Source organism: Centruroides vittatus, unplaced genomic scaffold (genome assembly GCF_030686945.1).
Source record: "Centruroides vittatus isolate TY-2023 unplaced genomic scaffold, ASM3068694v2 contig_658, whole genome shotgun sequence".
Taxonomy (NCBI): Eukaryota; Metazoa; Arthropoda; class Arachnida; order Scorpiones; family Buthidae; genus Centruroides; species Centruroides vittatus.
This window is the reverse complement of record NW_027122410.1, coordinates 196,818-223,212: the sequence shown is the minus strand read 5'-3', so window position 1 is coordinate 223,212 and position 26,395 is coordinate 196,818. Positions and strand designations below refer to the sequence as shown.

The 26,395-nt window shown below is 29.1% G+C and overlaps 3 protein-coding genes and 1 long non-coding RNA gene across 4 annotated transcripts; 2 read left to right on the top strand and 2 right to left on the bottom strand.

The window, feature by feature from the left end:
- The first annotated feature begins 1,012 nt into the window (after positions 1-1,012).
- On the top strand, positions 1,013-9,103 carry LOC136980001 (neprilysin-2-like). Its single transcript, XM_067276022.1, has 21 exons — positions 1,013-1,420; positions 3,596-3,708; positions 4,304-4,369; positions 4,476-4,613; positions 5,533-5,613; positions 5,785-5,957; positions 6,033-6,215; positions 6,282-6,353; positions 6,428-6,567; positions 6,640-6,871; positions 6,988-7,086; positions 7,196-7,273; positions 7,362-7,459; positions 7,547-7,590; positions 7,717-7,768; positions 8,050-8,117; positions 8,212-8,309; positions 8,404-8,469; positions 8,563-8,658; positions 8,805-8,872; positions 8,943-9,103. Exons 1-21 carry the CDS (start codon positions 1,329-1,331, stop codon positions 9,043-9,045), a joined length of 2,160 nt encoding a protein of 719 aa, XP_067132123.1. The 5' UTR covers positions 1,013-1,328; the 3' UTR covers positions 9,046-9,103.
- An 850-nt stretch (positions 9,104-9,953) lies between these two features.
- Positions 9,954-11,328, bottom strand: LOC136979975 (uncharacterized). Its single transcript, XR_010881471.1, has 4 exons — positions 11,251-11,328; positions 10,915-11,183; positions 10,680-10,853; positions 9,954-10,024 (listed from the first exon to the last, which is right to left on the bottom strand). It is a non-coding gene; the product is annotated as an uncharacterized lncRNA (long non-coding RNA).
- A 308-nt stretch (positions 11,329-11,636) lies between these two features.
- LOC136979974 (single insulin-like growth factor-binding domain protein-1) lies at positions 11,637-12,544 on the top strand. Its single transcript, XM_067276000.1, has 3 exons — positions 11,637-11,752; positions 11,833-11,956; positions 12,040-12,544. The coding sequence occupies exons 1-3, from the start codon at positions 11,706-11,708 to the stop codon at positions 12,205-12,207; spliced, it is 339 nt and encodes a 112-aa protein (XP_067132101.1). The 5' UTR covers positions 11,637-11,705; the 3' UTR covers positions 12,208-12,544.
- A 2,095-nt stretch (positions 12,545-14,639) lies between these two features.
- On the bottom strand, positions 14,640-24,871 carry LOC136979999 (endothelin-converting enzyme 1-like). The gene is made up of 21 exons (XM_067276021.1): positions 24,607-24,871; positions 20,743-20,863; positions 20,590-20,638; positions 20,358-20,519; positions 20,054-20,134; positions 19,572-19,765; positions 19,308-19,502; positions 19,156-19,227; positions 18,918-19,057; positions 18,265-18,511; positions 16,438-16,536; positions 16,285-16,359; positions 16,112-16,218; positions 15,978-16,042; positions 15,853-15,904; positions 15,710-15,777; positions 15,369-15,499; positions 15,221-15,292; positions 15,036-15,140; positions 14,912-14,961; positions 14,640-14,829 (listed from the first exon to the last, which is right to left on the bottom strand). The coding sequence occupies exons 1-21, from the start codon at positions 24,660-24,662 to the stop codon at positions 14,727-14,729; spliced, it is 2,244 nt and encodes a 747-aa protein (XP_067132122.1). The 5' UTR covers positions 24,663-24,871; the 3' UTR covers positions 14,640-14,726.
- Positions 24,872-26,395: the final 1,524 nt, after the last annotated feature.

Here is a 26,395-nt window from a genome sequence, read left to right as displayed (position 1 = left end):
ATCGTGAAGTCCTGTTAAGAAGTAAGTGTATTTATTTTATAATTTTAGTAATTTTCTATAATAATCGAAGAAAATTAATAGAATTTTAAAGAAATTTTCTTTTTTATTTGTTTTAAATATAAATTAATAATGGAATATCGGAGATGTTTCTTCAAAGTCTCAGAAAAAAGCACTAAAGCTGATAAAAAATCTCCCATGAAAATATATAAAAAGTGGATTTTTTCGGGAGTTATTTATTTTAAAATATATAATTAAAATTAGTATTAAATTAATTTAATAATTTTTCAAAATATATCTATATATATAAAGCTCTAACGACGTATCAAGTTACAGGAAGGGATGTTATGAACGTGAATGAAAGAAGTTATCTTCTTTTGTATAAGGATACTATCTGAAATAATAAGGATATACCCATTGTAATCAATTATATAAAATTGTTTTATTTCTTACAGTTTATTTAGTATCCTACGTAATTCTTAAACGTGCTTCTATGGAAGAAATGATAGAAAGATAAGGCGTAAAAATTCAAAAATTTAATTATATTTTTTTTAAAAATATATTATAATTTCGTTAGGGTAACATTTCCCAACCTTTTATAATCGACGACGTGTTAAATAACACCAATAATATTAAGCAATATCAGTTTTAATCCCCGAAGATCGCGATCTACCGTTTGAAAAACTATATTAGATTACTTCAAATATATCGTTATTTTATTACTAAAATTCTGCGAAAAATTAGTTAATTTTAAAGTGATCTTGTAGAGATTTTTATTCTTAGTTCAGTTATATACTAATTCTTATATTAGTTAATTGTCTACAGGTTATGAGTTATGCAAACGACAGTGATGTTATTTACGTTTCTCCCAACTCTAGTAGTGACGTTAAGAGGATGGGATAATTGATTATAGTGAAAAAAAATGCGTAAAATACGCCGATTTAAAGTACGATGAGGCATTTATAAAACGTAATTGGTCTATAACACTTCTGGAATATGTGAGATCACCCTTTCTATAAAAGGGTTGGATAGTTGCCACGCACAGTTGTTTCCGTTCGGATGTTTTTGCTATGCAATGCCACTCGCTAGATGCAATTGTATGAACATCAAGGCCACTTTCGCTAACTTCAACGACACTATAACCTCCGGCTGCACTCTAAAAACTTTCAAAATTATCGATTATTATGGGTGATAATAACCTCAGGACTTCAAATAACTCTCGTTAAAACATGCCAATTTTTCTGAATAGAAAATATTTCATTGTGATCCAGTTATGATGCTGTTTTATCAATTATATATTATATGAAAGTTTGAATTAATCTGTGGAAAATATGCCTTTTCAACCTGATGGTGACTTAGAAGATAATTCTCGTAAGGAGGATGAGGAGCAGCAGCAGCAGCAGCAGCAGCAGAGTGTAGACAGGTATGCGTATACGATTTATTTGAATTATTTTACATATATTAAATATGCAAATTTTATAAATTAATACACTTTTATAGCTTAATTAATTAGTTAATTTAATTTTGAAATTTTAAAATAAGTTCATTTACGGATTGATTTGGAGGTATTCCAACTAGAACTGGATCGTGTTTTGTCTCTCGTTATTTTGGCAACGAAAACCTTCGAGAAAACTACACATTAAACAATTATAATTAAGTAAAATTTATTTTAAAGTATTTTTATCGATTAAGGCTACCTTTATTACGCAATTTTACTAGTTTTTGACCTGTCAGCATCGTGTAAAAATGCCGTTTTAGCAGTTAAGTGAAGGTATCTTTTGATCTTTAAGTTAAGTGAGACGTAGAGATGTCGACCTCGCCTGTTTAAACAACAGACAATTAATAAGAATAATAAAGACCCTCGGCGCTTATAATATCGAAAATTGGGACAGTAATTGCGTGTGGACAGGATATCAGTTAATAAGTAGGCCGAAGGAAGCCTACACATTTATAAACAAGGTCAAGTTCTATGCCATACTTGAAGAGCATCATTCACATTTTATGTTTATATTGTTTTATTGCCCGTGCTTTTAATCAAATTTTTTGTTTTGTAATTAAAATTACGTCTTTAAAATAAATTATAAATTACCTATCGCAATTATCGATTAAAAAAATTCCACAGTAAAAAGATTAATGGAGTCAGAAGAGCACGTTTTATAGGAGAGATCTTGTAGATAAAATGGATGTCTTAAGGATCTTATAGATAAGACGAATACCGTGCCATACAAACAACACGGATGCCGTAGAGATCCTGCGGATAAAATACACGCATTTAAATAGATTCCACAGATAAAACGGATGTTTGTAGAGAACCTATCGATAAGAGGGATGCCACGGATCAAACAGATTAGTGTGGATATCCTACCTTTAAAGGAAGAGGAGGAGCATTTTGGGATGGTAAGAGAAAGTATTCAAATAATTTCGACATAATTATGGATTCAAAATGCATTATATACATAATTATTATGGGACATTTGCGCTCTCTTCGTACATAAATCGTTATGCAAAATTAAACCACGACTCATAAAATTGGAGATTCTTGAAATCGCTTCGTGTTTATTTCTAACTTTATTCTATTTATAAACATACAAGTTAAATGGAAACACTTATAAACACATTTCCCTCTCTACTTATATTTTCTTAAAGCTAATTCTAAAAGACGTAACGCATTTTATATAATACGTAACACGTGTTTGGTGTTTAAATCTTTGAAATTATGAAAAAAAAATTGTAGCGTTTTAAAGAGAAATTAATGAAGGAAAATAAGGAAAAGTCAATTTTAAATTTTTAAAAAGAAAAATAAGGAAATTATAGGGTAGAAAACGTTTTAAATTGTAGTTACGTACATTTGAATTCGAGATTGTGATTCGGATTACGTACGTAAGTTACTTAACCGGATGGTTGGGTTGATTTTGTATATATTTAATGATTTAAAAGAGGATGAAAATAAAGGAGATGAGAGAGAATGGGATGAAATAAAGAAAATAAAAAGATGGGATAAAGATAAAAGTGATAAAAGATGAGGTAAAAGGAGGGTAAATATAAAAGAACTGAGAGGATGAGGATGATAATAAAGAAGATGGAGAGAATGATAAAGAAGATGATAAAGAAGATGGAGAGAATGGGAATAAAGGAGACAAACGGATTGGGATGAAGATAAAGAAGGTGAGAAAATGGGAGTAAAAATAAAGCAGCTAAAGAGATGAAATGAGATTAGGGGATTGAGATGAATAAAATGGAGATAAAAGGATTAAAAATAATGATAATTGTAGTGATAGAAGGATTAGGAATTGGGTATAATAACATTGGGATGAAGAGGAGGAAGACTGATCGAGTCAAGCTCCATAAAAAATGATTTATACCTATTAATTTTGGAGAGATGAATCAATTTTGGACGAGAACAAATGAAAAATAATTATGTAAGTAAGCAGTAAATACGAATGAAATTCTAATTTGTAAAGGGTGTCATTTCAAGTTTTTCCGTAGAAATATTTTATTTATAATTTTATAAATTCATATAAATTATTTATTTTTAAGACTAAATTCATTTTAAATATAAAAATGTATTAAATTAACTAATAAAAAGCGAAATCTTTAGTAAGAGTAGATCATGGAAAGAGAGGAGAACAAGGGAGAAATCTCTTTGGATAATGATTGGTGTGCTCTTAATCATGTTCCTCATCTTGCTTATTTTTCTAATTCGATCTGGAGGTAAGTTAGACAATTACTTTATAACATTTTATACGAGAATTGTATAATAACACGCAAAAAAATCGTCTAGAAACACGCGAATTTGATGTGCCTTAGGAAACCGTCGTAAAGCGAGCCTTATATTTTCCATAAGTTTAGTGTTATAGATTTAATATTATATTTGCATAAAATTGTAATTTTAACTATGTAATACGACAAGGATTTAATCACAATACAGAATTTAGTACAGTATAATATAAAACATTAAAGTGAGAGGTCGTAAAGCGGGGGATATACATCATTTCATGTATTACTCAATAAATGGAGGATTAACAATAAAATTTCTGTACAAAACGTAAATTAGAAAGGTAATTAAATTTATAAAAAGACAGAAAACTCGAATTAACTACAAAATAAGTTAATTTATGTAAAATAAAATGAGAAAATTGAACTGTAAAGTGTTCTTTCTCATAATAAATGAAGTGATGTAGATTTTTCTAATAAATTTCGTGAAAATTTCACGAAATTTATTAGAAAAATAAAATAATTTAATAAAGAAAACATTAAAATTAAATAATTTTTACGAATTTATTTAATATTTTACTCATTTTTCTAGCAATTGTTAATACTAAAATAGTAAAAGAGAAGAGAACTTGTTCGACTCCAATTTGTGTAGAAGAGGGTGAGTAAGTAAATTTAACTTGTGATAATTATAATAAAATAAATTTTATTAATTTTTTAAAAAAATTTACACGATAAAATTTACTAAATTATTAAATTAATTCAAGCTTTCAGGTTATTAAAGTATGGGAATTACACCTCCGATTCATGTAGAAGTTTTAGTGAATTTTCATGCGGTTTAAAGTCGGAAATTAACACCGAAGATGACTTTACTTACACGGATCATCATCTGTTATTAGTTAAGAGTAAGTTAATAGACCTAAATTAAGTAATTTTAGCTTCTGTTAAAGAATCTACGATGCTGAAGTTGCATATAAAATGAAGAATTTAAGCGTAAGTGGGGTGAAAATATAATGAATAAACCATTAAAAACTGGCGATTTTTAATAGAAATGAATGTTTTTTAATAATTTAAAAGTTATTTTAATGATTTAAATTAAGAAAAATTACAAAAATAATTTATATTTCGCATATTTTTATGTTTTAAAGTAGCATCTACTAGTTCGGTGTAGCGTGTAAAGCGGGTAGTTTATGCGCGAATAGAGCGAAAATTTAGTTAATAAATTATTTAAAAAAGAATATTTTCTTATAGAAATTAAATGTTTTTAGTGATTTAAAATATTTTAAAATACTTTTTACGGTATAAATTAAGAAAAACTACAAAAAATTGATAACGTGTCACCTATTTTTGAGTTACAATGATAAATGGAATGCTACAGTAGCGTATACTTGTACAGGATAGATAATTAAGCTCATTATCTAGTCATTTGGAACAAAATTATGAAAAATGACTCAAAAATATTACAAAAATAATTTAATTAATGTAAGCAATTCGTGTCGAGCTACGCAGTAGATCCTAACCATTTACACACTTGGAGGGGTGACATTTTTTTTCCTCTCCTCGTCTATCCAGGAATTAAAAACTTTCTAAATCGATGTAGAACACTTAGAGGCAGTTTAAGACCATCCAAATATCCTCTAATTCAGAGAAGACACAATGAATTAACTAGTTAATTGCTCGATCTAATAACACGACTTGAACAGCAGTTACTATTAATTAAATCATTTTAGATGTAAGGAAAAATAAAGCAGAGATGGGTCGAAGTGTTAAAAATGTAATTATTAAACGTTATTCTGTACTTAAGATTGAATATTTTTATTATAGAATTATTAGAAAGATACTCGGATGATGACGAAGTTGAAGCTCTGAAAGCCAAGACTTTCTATCATTCCTGCATAAATAACGGTGAATATCTTTATATAAATTCGGATTTTTTGTTGTAAAATATTGTTTATATTCTAAAAATTATATATATTTTCCAAGTATACGTGTAATTTTTTTCGTAAAGTAGCTTAATGAAGCTGTTGCTGCAAATGGTTCTAGATTTGTTATCTTTGTATTTATTTCTATCAATAGAATGGAGCCAAAGTACTAACAACACTGTCAGGAAATTACTCAAGAAAGCAGGATTAACTAATTCTGCACCAGGTATGGATACGTACAGGAGAGAGAAAACATTAGCGCTTCTAAACATCTACAGAGACAAAAATCCTTTCTTCAGATTCCATAGGATTCATCGCATAACTTATGTAAGTATCCATCATGTGGTAGTCCATCCATTCTGTAGTAAATTACTGAAGTAATCACTTACATCTCTCTTGCAGTTATACCCCGGCCGTCCAGTATTAAAACCCAATATATTGTTAGTTGATACGAACTCAAATCTGCTCACCAGAATGAGATACGAAAACTTAATCAACAGTACATTAATCGAGCTTGGTGTTCCTCCCAGGGATGCGGATAAGGATGCTGAGGAATTGGTTAGATTCGAAAGAGAATTTGCTGAAGTAAGTTTAGGGAATTTACTAAAGGATGATACATGATAAGTATGTTTAATGTAGGTTTAAATTTAGATTTGCACCATGAGATGCCCAACAAAATCGAGTCAGTTGAGTCTAGATCGCTTAGAAGAGCTGTATAACGAGGTACGGAGTGTTTTTAGCATTGTATACAAGCTTTAAAGCGTTAAAATTTATTATATATTTTATAAAATTAATAGTTAAAATGGTCTGCTATCATCAAGCACATTTTTCGTATTTACGATTTGGAAAATGAGTTCTCAAAGAACATGAAGGTTGTGGTTATATGCGAGAAGTATCTGATGAAACTCTTTCATTTACTTGATAAATATGGCTCCAGGTATATTTTCTAAAATAGAAACTGCTTCTTAAAGTTGATTTTCGAGAAATTTGAATGCATTTTTCTTTGCAGAGTGGTGGATAACTTCGTAACCTGGTCTTTCGCTGTTAATTACCTGCCATTCTTGGATCCTACCTTCCGTTATAGGTATAGAAACATCGATGATGCGGTCGATAATCACTGGTCTGGAAATATATACGAAAATAATGAGAAAATGTGCCTTTATGCCACGTTATATTACTTTAATTCGGCCATTTCAATGCTCTATGATAAAGAAGAGCTATCGGAGCAGGAGGAGGAGGAAGTGAGCATCACCTTTCTAACTTAAATCTTAATAAATTTCGATTGAATTTTAATGTATTAAACTTAATTTTTTTTTATAAAATTTCACGTTTTAAGTTAAAAATAATAAAATTTTAGATGAAAGAAATCTTTGAAAACGTTCAGGAAGCGTACGAAGAAGTGATTTCAGAACAGGAATGGTTAGACGAGAGTGCCAAAACTCAGTGTAAGACTATGGTAACTGCATCATTACTTAACACCTGTAATTTAAAATTTGCATAATTTTATTTTATTTTTCAAATTTTAATCACTCTTATGTAGAATTTTAATAAGGTTTATAATTCAGATGAGGGAGATGGAGATGAAGATTGGATTCACTAAGAATTTGGAAGAATCGAACACAATTAGTACTATGTATAATTGGGTAAAATTATTACAATTAATTAATTTTATTATTAATTATCTTATATATTATATCTTATATATATATATATATATATTACGTATCAAAGGTGAATGTGAGCGATGACGTTGTGGAAAATATCTTAGCACTTGACAAGGCAATATTTACTGAGAAATTTGCGGAAATTTCGTGGTCTTTACTGGAAAAGTTAGCGTTTTTTTCAATAAATTTATTTTAATATTAATTAATTAATTTTATTAACTTAAAAAATATATTTTTCCTACCTTCTTACAGTCCAGCAATGGATGTCGATGCATCTTATACACCTAATGTTCTTAGTAAGTTAATGTTTAATTAATTAAACAGCTTATTTACTCTTAATTATAATTAATTTCTATATATATTTAATATTTTATTTAAACATTTTTAACATTATTTATTATAAAAATTCGTTTAATTTCTAGCTTTATCGTTCGGTGCAACGTTACCTCCAGTATACAAAATGGGACTTCCTAGGCAAGAAAAATATCTTAAATTTTTCTAAAATAAACGTTATTATTTAAATGTAAATTAAAATTTTTTAGTTTTTCTTTAAAAATTACGTAAAATCTCCAGCTTTTATTTAATATATCAAGAAATTTATGAAGTTCTCTTCGTGTGGCACTCCGAGTACCACACGAAGAGAACTTGCTCCTTGCAACTCCACGTTGCAAATTGCACATAAGAACTTTAAATTTTATTGCTTTATAATGTTAAATCACGTTTTAATAATGTAATTATCGTAATTTTTTTTATAGATATTTAAACTATGGAACGTTAGGATTTGTTATGGCGCACAAAATGTCTCACGCATTTCTATCCTCAGGTACTTCAATTAAATTCAATTTTAAAATATTTTAGAAGAAAATACAATATTTTAAATAAAAATTTTATTATTTTACTACATTTTACACCTTCAGGAAACGTTAGAAAAATTTTAAATAAGGAAACATTTCGTGAGAAAGAAAACTGTTTCGATCATCAATACTCTCAATGCTCAGGAAATGAAGGAGAAACGGTTATATTTTATCTTAAATATTTATAAAAATAAATTAATATTATTAGAAATCATTATAAGATTATTAAATATATAAAAATTTCTATATTTCTAGATAAGTGGAAGCATCATTCTTCAAGATTATCTCGCTGATCAGTTTGGATTAACAGTGGCTTTGAAGGTAAATTACGTATAAATTAAGTAAAAAAATAATAATTAATTAATTTTATTTAAAAGATATGTATTTAATTTAATCAATTTTAAATTATTTAAGGCATACGAGAATTATATCGAAGAACACGAAGAAGAAATTACCTTACCTGCACTTAATTTAACGACTAAGCAGATATTTTTTCTTAATTACGCTCAGGTGAGTGTGTGTGTGTTTTAAAGCAGAAATCAAAGAATTATCTTGAAAAATTTAATTAAAAATTACTTTTTAACGTAATATCTTTTATATTTTACGATTTTAAAACGTATTTTTTACGTCTTTTATTATAAATTTGATTATCGAAGATGATATGTGATATCGGAACAGAAAGGTTTATACTAGCGGAAGACGAAGAAATTGTTGATTTTTGCAGGTAAATTTGTATAAGTTAATTATAAAAATATGCATTTTTTAGTAATTAAACGTTATTTTTAACGTTATAGAATCGACAACGTCTTGCAAAATATGCCAGAATTTGCAGAAACTTTCGAATGTGTGGAAGGTAGCATCATGAATCCATCAGAAGAATGTGAGATTTGGGAATAAAATTGTGGATTAAAATTTTTAATAAATTAACTTGTTTATTTTTGGGAAAGAATAAAAATTTGGGAGTGAATATATTTTCTAAAAATCCATCCTAAAACAAAAGGAATAACAATAAATAAAAAAAAAATAGTAAAATCCTTTTTGTCTGATTATTTTAAGTCATATTGATATGAATTTTTAGGAATCAACGGAGATTTATTTGATTAAATACAACTTATAAAGAACATTAAGGATTAAATTAAATTAAAATGAATATTTATATATAAATAAATTGCCAAATTATTATTTCTACTCTAAGATTTTAGGTTTTATTCTCTCATTCCTTATCTTCCGCATCAAGTTTATCTCCACGTTATCTCGTTAATTCTCTTTATTTTTGTATTAATTTTTAGTATGAGAGAGTATTTATTGATTTTTATATAATATTCAAATGATTAGTTGCGTAATAATATCTTTTTCTCCCTTCAAATAACCCGATTCTTAACTGTTTCTTACGTTAAAAGCTCCGTTTTCACTCTACCTTCTAGACTCGATATAGGACTTTTAATTCTATTTAAAAGCTTTAATTTTTCTCCTGTATATAAAATAATAGAAGCAATCACAGTGAAAAGTAATTTAGCGGTATTTTCGCGCGTATAACTCGCAAAAATTGCTAAATTAAAAATTAAAAAAACCTTCGCGTAACTCTCATACCGTGTATACCCCGCAGCTAATACGGCTGCCATTGCTCTGTAGGCACTTTATAGAAAATACATCTGCACAAGAGTAAAAAAATTATTTAAAAATTAAATCTTTATTAATCGTTTTGTGATAAATACATTAAAATTTTATAAGAAATTCTACTTTTTACACTATTTCTATACGATTATTTTCATTAAATTTCCTTCCAGAATTGCCACCATCTTGAATTTCGTGGGTCATCATCGTTGGAAAATATGGAACTCGAGAAACGGGAATGGTCAGGATAGATCTCATTTTCCTAGAAAAATTCAAGGATATTTTACTTAAACACAGTTATTACGATGGTTTGATAATCTTTTTCAGCTGAAGATTAGTTTCTGTGGGATTGTTTTTATCTGCAATTGGCAATTATCTCATATATAAATAATAGAAGACCCTTAACAGGTTCTTCAGATTGATCTGGAAAATTGATGGTTCACATACCTGAAGAAACTGTTAAGGGTCTTCAGATGATAACTGTGTAATAACTGAAGAAACTGTTAAAGATCTTCAGATGATAACTGATGGTATCATCAGTTATCATCTGAAGATCCTTAACAGTTTCTTCAGTTATTCTGTATAATGGCCCCATCCATACGAGATAACTGCTAAAGTTATCATTTTTTAAATATAAAATAGTAGATTTTCTGCCATTAGAGCAGTATTACTTTTCGGTTGATGGTGGTTCTCGTATCCATCATCTATACAAAATTGATGAGGAAGATCATCTATCATCAGGTTCTTCAGATAATTGGAATTCTACACGAATTTTTTCCACTGTTACTCTTATAAACCTGTAAACACGAGAATGTCCACGAGCGTAAGTAAAGACGTGGTAAATTCGTGTTTGCGAGTGAGTAGACGTTGGCGAAATTTAGAAAATCACAATTACAAATGGAATTCACATAATTTACCTGTTTTATATTGTAATTTTCTCGAGATGATACACGTACAGAACTAGGACAGGATGGATCATTAGAGATCACGCTCGAATGTTTAGTTACTGTTATCTTTTTCAAGATACTTCTTATTATAGCATATAAGTGATCCATCCTTTGCTTTCTGCGCTTTGTTTTTCCACGGTTTGGCTAAGATAATATAAGAAAATTTAAAAACTTTCATCGTAATACAGATTATTACTCAACGTACCAAATTATTTATCAGATCTTTATGAAATTCAAAAAAGAATTTATCTTCTTCCGGTTCGTAGTACACAGTCCATACGTTCGAAGGAAAAACTGTATTTGGAGATTTATTTACTGTATTTTCTTTATTAAACGAATTCTAATTATAAATAATTGATAATGTAATCATCGCATTGAATTAATTTCCGAAAATAAAGAGATACTTGCGCATTTGTTAAATCCAGAACAACCCGCATCTTGTAGTATTTTCGTATAAGAAGATCGTTCTTCCCCCTGAATAAATCATCATCGTTATCATCGTAATTATAACTTTATTTATGAAAATATATAATATTCTTACGGATTCCTTGATAGGAATCGGATCATACTTTCCACATACGAAATATAAAGTCAAAATCGGATCTTCCTCCTGGATCTGCGAAAAGAAAAATCATCTTGATTTATAAATAGCTTAATTGTAATGTAAATTTGAGGATGATGATGATGATGATATTAAGTTATTACTTACATTCATTTTTTGCTATCCAAAAAACCGCAATATTTTCTTTAAAATATAGAAGAACAAGTGAAAAAATATATATATATTTCGAAAATTCAAAAACATATTCTATTGGAATTTCGTAGAAATTTCAAATTTATTTTTAAAAAATTATTGAGGGATTTGCGGTATGTAAAATAGATATTTTGTAAGCCTTGAATAATTATACATGACAATGCAATAAAGGGTGAAAGCGACAAAAATGACGTTTAATTACACGTGATTTAAGTATAGAAAATTGCGAAAACAAGACGAAGATGAACGTGAATTCCCTTTGCATCTGCTCTTTTCTCCTGTTTATCGGGTAAAATTTATATTTACGTATTTATAAATGAATAGTTTAGTTTTAGAAAACTCTTAAATACGCTAAATTTTTGTGTTTAGAGTCAAATGTCAGACAGAAACAACAATTAACACGAATTGCAATGAGCAAACGTGTCAAGCTGCTCCTGAGGACTGTTCCTCGGGTTTCGTTACAACTTCTTGCGGATGTACAGTTTGTGCACAGGTAAATTCACATATATATATATATTTATAAAAATAGGATAAAATATTGTAATTAAGTATATGATTAAATGTAATATCTGACAGAGCGAGGGTGACGAATGTGGAGGATTCATGAATGAGTATGGCCAATGTGGAGATGGTATGTACTGCGTTAAGACCACTTACGATAGCTCGTCTCAATGTATTTCGTATGATGCGGGTGACGATTATCGTGGAATATGCAAACGTGGTCAGTTATCCGTATGTTTCTAACATAATTAACGTTATGCAATGCACTTTGTGGTAAGGATATATTATCGTGAATTTACGAGAATATATAAGAAATTATGAAGAAATTCGTAGTATAAACTACACGTTGCGCATTGCAAGATCTTTAGTAAGGATATTACATAATAAAATTGTAATTTTAAACGATTTCTGTATGTAAAACGTGATGATCTGTCGAGTGCATTAACATTTCATTTTATAGTAGTTCAGTTTTATGTTGTATAATCAGTAAAAAATATGCAAATATTTGTGTTAAATGTTACTTATGTAAACAAGATAGTCTTTTTTGGTGTAGGAAACAAAATTTCGTAACTTTAAAGTACTGTTATTCTCACTTTTTAAGCATTTTTCATTGTAATTATAACCAGAAAAAAACACCTTAAGTTGCTGAGAAAAAATTTAATAAATAACGTAGCAAACGTTTTCAGCCAAACCTGTTGGCCATCATCAGGCTAAACATATTCGGATGCAAACAAAATGGAACAAAAATTTAAATACAAATAAAATAACGGATGAAATATACATATAATAACGTAAAAAAATAATAATAAATATCAAAGAAATATAAAAAATATGTATAGGTTAAATAAATAAATATTAAGCCATTACATAATAATAAATTACATGAAATTCTAATAAATGCAAGATATGCAATGATAACAAAATCAAGGCATTAAATTAAGAGCTCTCAAATCTTTTAATTAAATACTTCCAGGCTGCAGGCAACCCTTTAGCATCCCTGGCATTAATGCAGGTATTATGCAATCTGCTCTTAAATATTACAATTTTCTCGGCACTAAACGCTAAAGTCGGTGAATGTACAGGTTTAATAATGCCTGCTTCGCCCCATTTACTACTGAGCCTTCAACCTGTGCCATCTGAGATAGAATTGTGGCGTTAGATCTTTCGCTGATGTTGTACTTGTGTTCCCTTAATCTAATCCCTAAGTTTCTATTAGTGACCCCAATGTAGTTTTTAGTAATGCCTAGTTCTTGGTTTTCATAGGGAATTTTGTACACTCCAGCCATTCTTTCTTTATCAATGTTGTCTTTGTCATTTCTTAATAATTTGTACAGGTTGGGAGCTCTCTTGAAAATTAATCTGGAATTTTTGAGGGCTGAGATTTCCTTCATGATAGCTTCTTTCTTTCTGTCATACGTGAACTTTGTGAATTTGCAGAAATCCCCTCTCTGAGCTTTTGTTTTGTTAACCTTGTAGTTTTTGACTAGTGCTGTTATCATATCCGCCCTGTACCCTAGATTCTAGCGATATGTGATATTCTGTACATTTCTTTTTGTCTATCAACCACACTACTGCAATAGAAAAAAAGCCCTGTGAATGAGGGCACGGAAAGCAGCCATTTTGTATTAGTAAGGATCATTAGATCGCGACGGAATGTACAGAGGGCTATGCGTCGGTTTTACGCACACTTTAGTGACGAAATGTCCTTCTTTGAATTCAGTGTCGATGTCTAAAAAATGTATCCGTGAGGAACACGTCTGTTCAATCTTTAGCATGAGGCCGTCATCGTTGTTGTTGATCTTATTAATAAATTCCTCGACCTTTTGGTCATTCTTCCATATTACCAGGACATGGTCCACGTATCTTTTAAAATACACTATGTCATTCAAGAAGCCACAAAGAACACTTTTTTCTAACCTTCTCAATACAAGTTCACACAACGATTCTGACATAGGACTCCCCATTGGGACTCCTCTTTTTTGTTTGTATTGACGGCCATTAAAGGCGAAAAAAAGATTCATAGCAGACCAGGTTCTCTAGTTCTATCAAATCACTACTGTAATTTAATGCTTTTATGCAGGCTTTTATGCATGAAATCTAAAAGCGCTACCTTGCATGATTCAATTTTTATAGAGGGGTATAAGCTCTCGTAGTCCATTACAGTTCCAACCTCATCCTCCATTAAAATTACATCATGTATCTCCTTAACCACATCCCTGGGATCCTGTGCCACATATATGTTATTTTCGAGTTGAGAGGTGAGAAACTTATGTAACCTCTTTTCAAGAAAAAAGGTTGGTCCTCTGCATCTTTCAACTATGGGTCTTACTTGCTTGCCCTCTTTATGGGTTAAATTTTTTCTCAGCAACTTAAGGTGTTTGGTTTTTTTTTCTGATTTACATATTGCTGAGTGAGTTCACTTCAATAGTAATTATAACCTACGCCATGATATGGAATAAAAATAAAATTTCGCAACAAAAATTTAATGAGTCTTTTAATAATAAAAATACGAAAAATAAATAAATAAATATAAAAATTATTAAGATAAATAAATTTATTTGATTTAAAATACAACAAAAATATATCTTTGTCTTTTTGATGTTGAATTGTGATTTTTTTTATTTTTATTTTTATTTTTACATAATTTTCTTTTCTTTTAATAAATGCACTCGTCGTAAAAATCAAAATTTAGTACTTTAATTTCTTTAAATTTATTAAAAATTGTACAATTAAAATTATTTAAGTTTTTCTTCTCTTCTCCTTCACTCCCAAATGGCACATTTATCATTAGGATTCATTGTACTTTCAGAAGGACATTTGAAAGCTCTGGAAAACTCTTCGATGTTGTACAGAATTTCATTTAATCTAGTAAAATAAGTTTAAATAATTAATTAAATTATATATTTTTTTAAAAATATAATTATATAAATTAACAAATTCTTCTTACATAACAGTATTTTGTCTGGGGTTTTTCTTGTCTTGAATTTCGCACATTGTCTGAAGATAAATATGTGAATTTAATATAAAAATACGTAGAAAAATAAATAAAATTTTCGAAATTTGAAATTTACTTGTGCAAATCTCACAAAAAACAACTGTTCGTGAGTTAAATTCGAGTATATTTCTGGAAGAATCGCATCTTTTTGTTCGTGTTTTTTTATATAATTCATATAAGCCTACGAATGTACGAAAATAAATTTTAATTTAATAAAAAATTATAAAATTAAAGCGATTTTCTTTTTAAAATGCTACCGACGTAATAAGCAGCTTTCAATCCAACTGTGTACGATATCGCCTCTTTCAATGTTGTTGCCATTTTATTTGGATTCTTAAGTTAAAAAAAAAATAATGTTAATATAAGGAAAATAACTTAAAAATTACAAAATAAATTAAAATATAAGGACCTTCTCTACATTAAAATACGTAGAATACATAAGTTGTTGAGCTCTAAAGCAATTCATTTTCTCTTTATATCTATATTCGTCCCTTTTAGAGATCACATCTTCGTCCGAAATTTCCTTTGATTCTTGGTAAACTATGTTAAAAAATGCATATTATATAAATAATTAAGGATAATTTGTACAAAATTGAAGAATTTTAGCCATAAAATTAAAGAATTGAACTGTAAAATATGAGATAAAGATAAAGATGGAGATTCTAAAGGTGGTAAAGATGGAGATTTTTGCATTTAGAACAAATAAATATTTAGCTATTATTATACAAATATTAAGAATTTTATACTTACGATGTTCGTGATATGCAGCATACATATTTTTCGCTAAACTCGTTCCTAGTCCTCCGTATATTAAGGATCTAAAATGAATTAATTAATATTTTTCATTACGTCTGTTGTATTACTAGCCCTATAATAACATATAAATGGCTTACTTGGGTGAATCCGTATGATTGATGTCAGTCAGCAACATCCCCACGGATAAAACTAGTAAAAAAAGGAATACATTCATCCACGAATACAAGTGATGCCGCTGAAGAAATACTATAAGAAATCATACCTAAGGTATTAATAGGGATGCTGTAAGCTATGGTCGGCGATAGAGGTGGATACTTGATAAATACACTAGAAAAATGAATGTCAATACGTTTAAATTCTCTAAAACTTTGATTAAATACGTTTTAGCTCAATTACCTCGGAGGTTTAGACCGTTTGACGTGAGAAGGGGTGGCAGTTAGTTTAAAGAAGGCTCTTTCCACTTGAAGCAGAGCATTGACGAAAGTGTCGTCTTTTATTTCCAGCTAAATTTATATTAAAAATTTCAATAAAAGTAATAAAAAAGACAAAAAAATTTTTAAACTGTTTACCTGTTTCATAATAAACGTGAAAATAGGATCTTGCATGGTTTTGTTGGTGACGATTTCAATGTTCATGTTCTCCATCTTTCAACGTATGAAAGGTTTATAATTTAGGAAAAAAAAACTTGAAAGGTTTCATTAACCACAAAAGAAGTTTCTAACCTTACTTCTCAAGAACATTTTCGAATCTTTGTCGAGCCAATTCTGAGACGTCACCATTTGTTTGAAGACCTCTTTCAAGTGTCCTGCTAAATCTTCTACCTGTTTGAAAGGAATTTTAATATAATTTCTGAAAATTTCATTTATTGTTGATAATTTCTAAAAGAAAATTTATAAATCGAAATTTCTGAGATGTCAGCAACAAGTTTAATATACACGTAAAAGGAGAGGAGTGAGAAACGTAGAGTAACAGTGGATTAGAAGTGTTTACGTATAGGTTATGGGTCTTAAACTATAGTTTAAGCGGGTTAGAATAATATTGAAGTTTATGGGAGTCATTATTAATCAATATCAAATGATTGACATAGGGCACGTGGACGTCGATCTAATTCTTGAATTAACAATAGCAAAACACCAACGAGACGAGACCATTGCAATCATCACATATGGAATTGATGAGATCGAAAAGTTTCCAGGCTGAACCTGTAGCGACGCAAGGGGTGGTGCACAGTCCTGAGCATGTAACGAGAGAGTCGAGAAATGTTCACGAATCAGCATGCAAAGTGGCAACGTGTTGCGTTGATTGGAGATTGTGTTACAGAAGTTTTTCGACGACGTCTGTTGAGCCTTTGCAATCTCATCAGGAACCCGAAACTCGAGCAGAGTGTTAGTATCAATTTGTGTTAAATTGGGGAAGTAGACAACAGAGACCCTTGAAATGCTTCGGGAAGCCTTTGGCAATGAAGTAATGAACCCGCTTGAAAATGAGCAGAACGTCACTGGAGGACGAGAAAAGGTTAGATGAACCCTTCACGAGCACAACTCCCGAAACTGTTGAGAACATTCGACGTCTTTTGCATTGGGATTATCAGATAATCATCAAGAATATTGTCGCCAAGATCAATGTATTGCATGGAACAATTTAGGCGATTCTGACGTCTGATATTAAACATGAGCCGCATTGCAACATACTTTAGTTTGTGCCCAATGTTTTGCTTCTCGTGATAGGACCTGAATGAAGGCAATCGTATATAATTTTCAAATATAGCAAATTATACCAAGTAAAATCGTTAATTCCTGTCAATATAGAAGAAATTTTTAAGTTTTATTCTACATATTTATAGAAATTAATGATTTCACTTGGTATCTTTTCTCATATTTCATCACCATGCTCATAGAAATTTTACAATATTAAGAATAAATATGGAAAATTCCTTTACTAAAAAGTCATAAATAGCTTGAAAATATATTAATTTATCATTTTAGATTTTCAAATTTAAAACATATCATTCTCATTGGTTAAAATTTATCATTATAATTCGTTTAACAAATTAGAGCACAGGAAACGTTTACAAACAGGAAGGTACCCTTATAATTATCTTCAATAATGACAAAATTATTTTTGCTGTCTACACACAAATTGCTTTTGACGTCGACAATTACTCGAATAATGTATTTCCAGATAACAATGAGATTTCAAATAATTCTGAGAATTATAATTGATCGTCAGATGAGGAGAAAGATGAAATAATTGCATCTCGTTACGGAACTATCAAAGAAATAAATATACAGGATTTATGGTAATTTGTATAATTTTGACCACGATTCGACATATTTTCTTAATTCTGAGATTATAAAATGATTCATTTTACTGCGTAGTAAGATAGGATCCTAAATTAACCAATGGTGCCACACGTATGCATTGCAAGAAAGCCGAACTCTTCCCATTCATGAAAACACGTAAAGGGTGGAATGGAGCGTTAAATTAACGTATATTTTAAGTATTAATATGTAATTTAGTGCAGTAGTATAGAAGAAATATGCACTTACCTCAGTTTTCATTGCTGGACGAATGCTATTGCTAGCAATGGCCAAGGTGATTGGCAGTCGAAAGACTTCGCTAGTTATATGTACGCATTGTTTCCATTCGTCGAAGAAATATTCCCTCTTTCTGTACATAAAGTTCGAATCATCTTTGACAATTGGTAGCATAATTTTGTACGATCTTCTGAAACCCGTATCTAGAAGTGGCAGCAGATCCACAACGAATCTCCACATCATGTAATTGTCTACCACGCTATAAATTTCGATAATTTCAAATTTAGTATTTATATTATCATTAAAGACATTAAATCTAAAAGTTATTACTAAATTTTAATTAATTAATTCAATTTAAGCAATAAATAAGATAGAAAAAAGGAGTAGAAATTAAAATTAATGGGAGATAGATTGTGAGGAACATCGACCTAAAAAAAAAGGCCCATTGTGCAGATCACAATTGGCTATTTTAATTTAGATTTTTAAAATACATAGCAAAATTCTAAAGATGCACAAGAGATAAATTTGGGTAAACAAAGTCTATCAGAACAACGTGGGATGCAGAGGGATGCGGAGCAATAACAAGCTGAGGAGATAAGAAATTTGGTTTACTTATCACAAACATATCATTTTAATAAGAATTTTATATGAAATTCTGAACTGACCTCTCTTTTACGCTTTTTATCAGCTGGAAAATGCGTTTCAATCGTTGTGGCTGAAGAACTTTAAATACTACCTTCTCGCCATCTTCTTTGATATTGATTTTATATCCAAAAGTCGTTTGAAACCAATTTTGCCAACTCAACTATGGTGCCAACGGATAGGAAGTATAAATTATCTCTTAATTTCAATTATTTTGTTAAAAAAACGATATAGAAAATTAGAATAAAATAGCTAAATTACTCCAGGAAATTCTTCTTCCATCTTGCTTAAAGTTATATCTTCTTTAGTCGAATCGAGAACTTGTTTAGTGATCTATCGATAATTAAATATATTTAACTTCTGCAGACTCGAAATAATTAAATTTTTAGAAGTAATTTTAAATAAAACTCTACATTAGCCAAACTAGTTTCGAAATCTATGAGATCCGCAGCATCTTTTCTAGCAGCATCTGGCTGAACACCCATCTGCACCAAGGAGTTGAATATGAATTTGTGATAGATGCTCTTCTCGTCCATTTGTAATGATGGATTAGTTATAGATGAATTAAAATAATAATCTTCTTTTAACTGAGTCATCTTTTCATCCGACTGTAATGATAAATCTTAAGAAAACTGAAATTTTAAGCCATGCAATGTGGATGATAAGGTCTCACTTACGGGGTATAGAGATATTACAATTTCTGAGGATTGGTTTCCGATTGTCGTTTCGAAGAACGGATTCCTTCCGTGAGCTGATAGAACACCTAATTTTACATTAAAATTCGGATTTCTTCCAGGATCGGATATGGGCCAATCGCCCAAACCCGAATTTCTAATTAACTTTACTACTTCGTCACGTGTACTATCGAATCCTGCAAAGTTTACAGTTGTAGAATTAGATCAGGTACAGTGTATTTGTGCGTATATCCCGCAAAGAATTGGTAAAACGAAAATAAAATCATCGTATAACCTGTATCTACGAGAGTAATTTTAATTTCATAGGCGCGTGTTCGTAATTGTTATTTTAAACAGGAAAATAACCGCATAACCCGCAGCCATTTTAAAGAGCATTTCAAATACAGATAACCTGCGGGTTATACACACAAAAATATGGATAGTCGACAATTTTATTGCTTGTAAAATCGGACTTTTGGCCTTACTTTTATTGATACAGGAATAATAAAATTTCTTCGCTAGTTTCAAATTAGGATCTTCAGTCTCTTCGGGAGTTTCAAGTAGATCTACAATTGCAAAAGAGTTAATCAATTTAAGTATTTATTAGATAAATTAGTTACTTATTACGCAAAATTTCTATAGATATGCTTGAACACTCCTCAATAATATTAAGAAATACATAAAATTACACTTAGTATGGAACTATTGTCATCCTTCAAAACTAAATTTTTTCTCTACTTTTTATAGAGATTTCTTCTAGAAAATGTTAAAATTAAACACGAAACTTACTTTTTATAGAAAGAAAAATACCATCCTGAATATCATCCAAGGAATTATGAAGGCTATTCTCGTCTCGTAGACTGTGGTGATTTTTGTACGAACCACAAGCAAATTGATAAAAATCTTGACACGGTTTAGACGTTAAATCGAGGTTATCGTATAGAAAAGCGGCTGTAATAACATAAACATCATCTAAATTGCTTTAATATGTGAAAAATGTCATCTAAAATCGAGTACTTACTTTGCTTTATACACGTTTGACTCGTACAGACTTTTGGTGTTTTATTTCTGTTTATCTACTGATATATATATATATATATATATATATAATATTATATATATATAATAAATTTTACAAATTTAATTAAAAAAATCTCATTATTATTTATAATAGAAACTTACATAATGAATGGAGACTGACAATTATGATGATAATGAGAATTAAGAACAATGCTGCTACAGCTACTAACAGGATCTTCTCCAATAGACTTCTTCTAGTCCATATCGTGAAATTTCTAAAATTTATTAAATAAAAATCATGTAAAAGAATTAAACTGTAGACTTTTCTTTAAAATAAACGTGTGTAAAATCCGAAAATATTCGTATTTTATCAGAATATTTCGAACAATTCCGCAGCAAGGTCATCCTCTAGTTTGATAATTAACATTAATGGAGTAAGTAGATACGATGTAGAATCGTAATATTGTCCAATGTAAATCCATAAATTACATTTTGTAAGAAATTTGAGTGTAGAAACTCATTTAACAGAGCTCACACGCGGTGTTTTTTTATTATCTTTAATTAATGAAGTACTTAACAAGTTCACCAGCTGTTTAAATTGGAAGTAATTAAAAACTCTCTACAGTAAAGACATATTAAAAACATATAAATAAATATTATTTAGTTTACTTTAATTATGTTTAAGGTAGATAACGTTAAGAATAATTTATTAACAGTAAATTTCGTTAAGAATTATGTTCGATACGACCCTAACCTGAGTGTCAGGGTCAAAATATTGGCAACGTGATGTGGGTTAATTAGTGCAAGGACTAAGATATCCTTTATATGGAGTAAAAGGAAATTTATAGATTTAATTATGCTTTTTTTATATAAAATAATTGCAGTAATTAAAAATATAAACTGTCTTTTATTATCTAACATTAAAAAATTAAATTTTTCCAGTGTTAAAGTATTAAAAAATAACTTTTTTTCACGTTAACTTCGCAAGAATATTGCTCTTTATTTATTAAAATAAATGTATTTTTAAAATAAATTATAATTAAAATAGATTATTCTTGAGATTTTAAGTTAGTTTGTAATTAAATGTTTAAAACAAACTCGACTAGAACGATTTTAAGTCGTAAGAATGTAAGCGGGAACACGACTAGTGAGCGTGTAATTAAAATTACTATGGAGAATGTACAGTAGCTTCGAGTTTAGTGTTGAGTTTGTACGTAAAATATAAAAACTAACTGTAACATAATTTATATACAGGATAGCCTTAAAGTCAGTTGAGTATTTCAATGATTGAATTACAATTAATTAGCGTATTTTTATCAAGTTTCCTCATTGTTCTAAACTCGCTTTATGTGTACCTGGAGCACACGAATAAAACTTGGTTAAATGACTTTTTGCCACCCTTTACATATTTATAAAGATTTATGTGGAGTTTTCTACGTAAAAATTCCACATCGAAGTTCCATACATGTTATAAGAAATTTCTTACATGAATTTACAAGTTAAAATTACAGCATTTAACAACATAAAAGATAAATTTTATTGTAATTTATCTGGATGAGAACAATGTAATTTTATAAATTAATCAAAATTTTTAAATAGATTATTGATTTTTGACATAGAATTGGCCTTGATTAAGGCAAACTCTTCACTTCCCTTAGGTATCACCAATTTTAAGTCAACAATAATAAAGACATCCACGAACCCATACTACAAATACATTCACAGACTGTATTGGAAAACAACACGCAACAGATTGTACTATGAACAGAGCCATAACACAGATAAAACAATTTACCACAACAGACCAGACATCACACTCATTGACAAACGCAATAAAATCACATACGTTATAGACATATCCATTCCAAACGCTCACAATATACAAAACAAATTTACTGAAAAGATCAGCGAGTACCCAGAACTCGCCCAGGAAATAAGGCATCTGTGGAGGATGGATAGAGTGCTTATTGTACTGTACCTGTCGTTCTCTTCTCTACAGGTGTCATACCATACACACTACACAAAAGCATTGAGCATATTACAATTGAATAGAAACACATACATCACACTAAAGGCCACTATATTGAATACATGTTATATTGTTAAGAAATTCTTGAATACAGATATACACACTGACACATTTATTAAATTTTTGTTTTGTTTTGGTTCCTATGTCTTGACTTTGGTCTGGTATAGTATAACCGAGTATAATCCACTACACCCAGCACAATAATAATTTTTTGTGTATAAAATTACATAAAATAGAAGAAAATGATAAATTTGATTAAAAATTCATATATTATGAATTATTTTTCGAATTAAATTAAAAAACAATAATAATTTATTAAACCCAAAGTTGTATTTATTCGACATTTTATTGATAATAAAAGTATTCGAAGTGAATGAAAATGATGTGTGAGAATTTGATAAAATTTAATTGATCATTTAGTTGAGTTTTTGTTAAAGATAATTTAAAAATTATCTTCAAGGTTAAGACAAGAAAAAATTATCCTTCGTTACTTCTACGGAAATAGCTTTTTCCTGTCATTTTAGATATTACAAACCCTCTAAGAACATCCTCTAAGAGCACAAACCTGTAAGAGCATCCTCTAAGAACACCCTCTAAGAGCAAAGATCCTCTAAGAAATACGTGTTCTTAGAAGGTTTGTGATGTCATTTATAACAATAAAAATACTTGTAAATAGCATTGTTATTCACTAAAACTGCTATAACATTAATGCACTGAATATGCTGCTGTAAAGAACAATACATTGTTACTGTAATGTTAACAATATTCTGATGCTGTTATGGCAGTAACAACGAGAAAATGTATACATTTTTTACGTACAGCAACACCATACTTTATACTCAATACAATAATTTGTCTTGTTTAACGTTAATTACTGTATATCGATCGTAAGTAACTTCGTTACGTTTAACCTCTATTGACTATGTATAAGTTAGTTTTTTTATAATGGTGTTAATTGAGTTATGTAAATTATACAATGAAGCACCAGTTGCGTTAGTTTAAGCTAGAATATAATTAAAGGATGCTTCTATATTTTTTACTTCTTAACGAAAACCATACGAAGAAGCCAAAGGGATGAATTTTTTAAAGAATTTTTCAAAGTCAAAGCCAATTTTCATGTTTTTAAATGGCTCAAAACCGTGCTTACAACATCATTTTTTATTTCTTTCACAAAATCGGTGCAAACGTAGACTCAGAAAATACGCTTGAATTTAATTTAGGTAATTAATTGCAGTGTGGGCTTCGTAATTGTTAACGTCAGACGATCGGTATAGGAGCCATCGCTAATCATTACACGATATTCGTATTTAGTATATTATATTATTAAAGCAATCAAAATGTTGCCAGAAATTTGGGTTCGATTCTCATCTGGAGCGAGAATGAATCAGATATATTTGAAATAACGTAAAATAAACGATTTGCATTACGTCCAGAATGCTAATTTTACATTCGGATTTACTGCATACTGTAAGAGCCTTTTACTACAACATATAAGAGGTCCTTCCTCCTTCACTAAATAATAATGGGCAATGTCGTTGAGAATAGAACGAGGCTCTTGTAACGTGAAGCCCTAAGCTGTAGCTTGTTTACCTTATATAAAATTACGGCTCGGTCATTAATTATTTATTAATTAAAACCGTTAAAAGTTTATAAATATTCTTTTATTTTAATGCAACTAAATAATTTAGACCCGGAAAACGTAAATAAATAAACCTTTTCCTCCATCGATTTAATTGGTATTTTTAAATTTAAATCCGCAAATCAAATATTTCAATTGTTTAAAAGTTCGTTATTTTAAACAATAAATAAAATTTCCGTTACGCCAAAAAGAAATATACATATTTTTCCTTTACTCTAATACGTTGATTCAAATTTAAACTTACCAATAAACAATTATTACAGCAAAATGTTCGTTTTTTCATACACGATATTATTTTTAAAAGCGTTAACTTATTCTATAGAATAAATAAATGAATGAAGGAATAATACCTTTTCTTTACTTCTTTCTCTCCTCCGTTATACTTAGTTTTCTCCATATCGAGCATTTAATTATAAAAAAATAAGAGAAAAAAGTGAATGCAAATAGCTGTACAGTACAATTCTTGTCACACTAACTAAAATCTGAAGAGGAAAGAATTATATCGAGGAAGTTAACCTGATGACTGAGGATGTTGCGATGATTACCGAAGTCACAACTTCGATTCTCTAAGTCCATCCGTCCGTTCACACTACGTAATGATACTTAGCGCGTCACTGCGCATATACTGCATCAGATGGAGGTTTGTTCGACTTAAATTACTTACAAAGAATGAAAATTCATTGGTTAATCGCCATTTATTCATATACTTTTTACAAGGTGTAATAACCCATTTAGATCTCATTCTCGTCAATTATAATCTAAAATAAGCTTTAAAAAATCCATCAGATTTGATTAATAATTGATTAAAAATAGTTATATTTGTATTCTAAAATATCAAAATTAACGTCCTACGTGGATATATATATATATATACAATTTATAGCGTAAATTTATGGTTTAAATGCTTAATTTATTAAACTCGTATATGTCATTTTATATTACTTTTAATTCGGGGAATTTTGTGTAAAAATTTTTAACTTGTGACCTATAAACTTAATAGCCAATTTAATTAACTTTTTTTTTATAAACGCACTAACACATCATTCTTCCAAGTTTGTTGGATTGATAAAGAATGAAATATGTTTTCCAAACTATCGATATCTTTAACTCATTACATGTTATTTTTGGTTAGATATTCGGTTTTAAATGCTTATCAGTAAGGATTTTTTTTTCTTGAAAACGTACAAATCTTCATCAAAAGATTCAAAAAAATCTATCATAATTAAAGATCTGATAATGGATAACATATATTTTGACTTGTTTGACGTTTCTTCTTCTTAAATTTAATATCCGAGATAAAGTTTAACGTAAAATTATGTTGTATACACATGCACGTTGTGTAACTTCATAAACAGATCCACAAGTAAATTTTAAAGGCAATTATCCATTTAAAAATGCCAGACAATCAAAGATAATATTGTGAGAACCGAAATGTTTATCCAGATGCCATCAATCATGATTACTTCACGTCATTCATTCTCTTAGTATTAAATAATATCGTTAATAAACAAACAGAATTTTTAAATTAATTCTTTATTTAAAAAAGAAAAAAAAAAATACAAATGTTTTAAAAGTTCGTTATTTTAAACAATAAATAAAACTTCTGTTACGTCAAGAAAAGAAATATACATATTTCTCTCTAATTTGTTAATTCAAATTTAAATCGACCAATAATTGATAATTACAATAAAACAGTTTATTTTACTTCTCTCTAATTTGTTAGTTTAAATTTTAAATTAACCAATAATCGATTGTCTTATCTAAAAATTCGTAATACTCTGAAGTACGTGTTATTTTTTTTTTAATTTCTATTTTTAACTTTATTTCTTAGCGCGTTATTTTATTGTTCCAATTACAAATAATATTTTAACTGCTGACACTTTAAACACGTGGAAAATAGCTGGATGCAGGAAACGATAGTAAACACAACTATGTGGAACACAATTTAATTTGATTAAGTCCTCTCTTTTATTTTATTTACACTATAATAATAGCTATCATTAAAGTAAAAAGCTTCAACGTAAAATTAAATTGAGTAATAAAAATATCCACTTTAAAGTATTCAATATATATATATATATATTTAATAAATTTAATTAATAATGTGTTAATAAAATTTAAAAATATTTTAATGTTTAT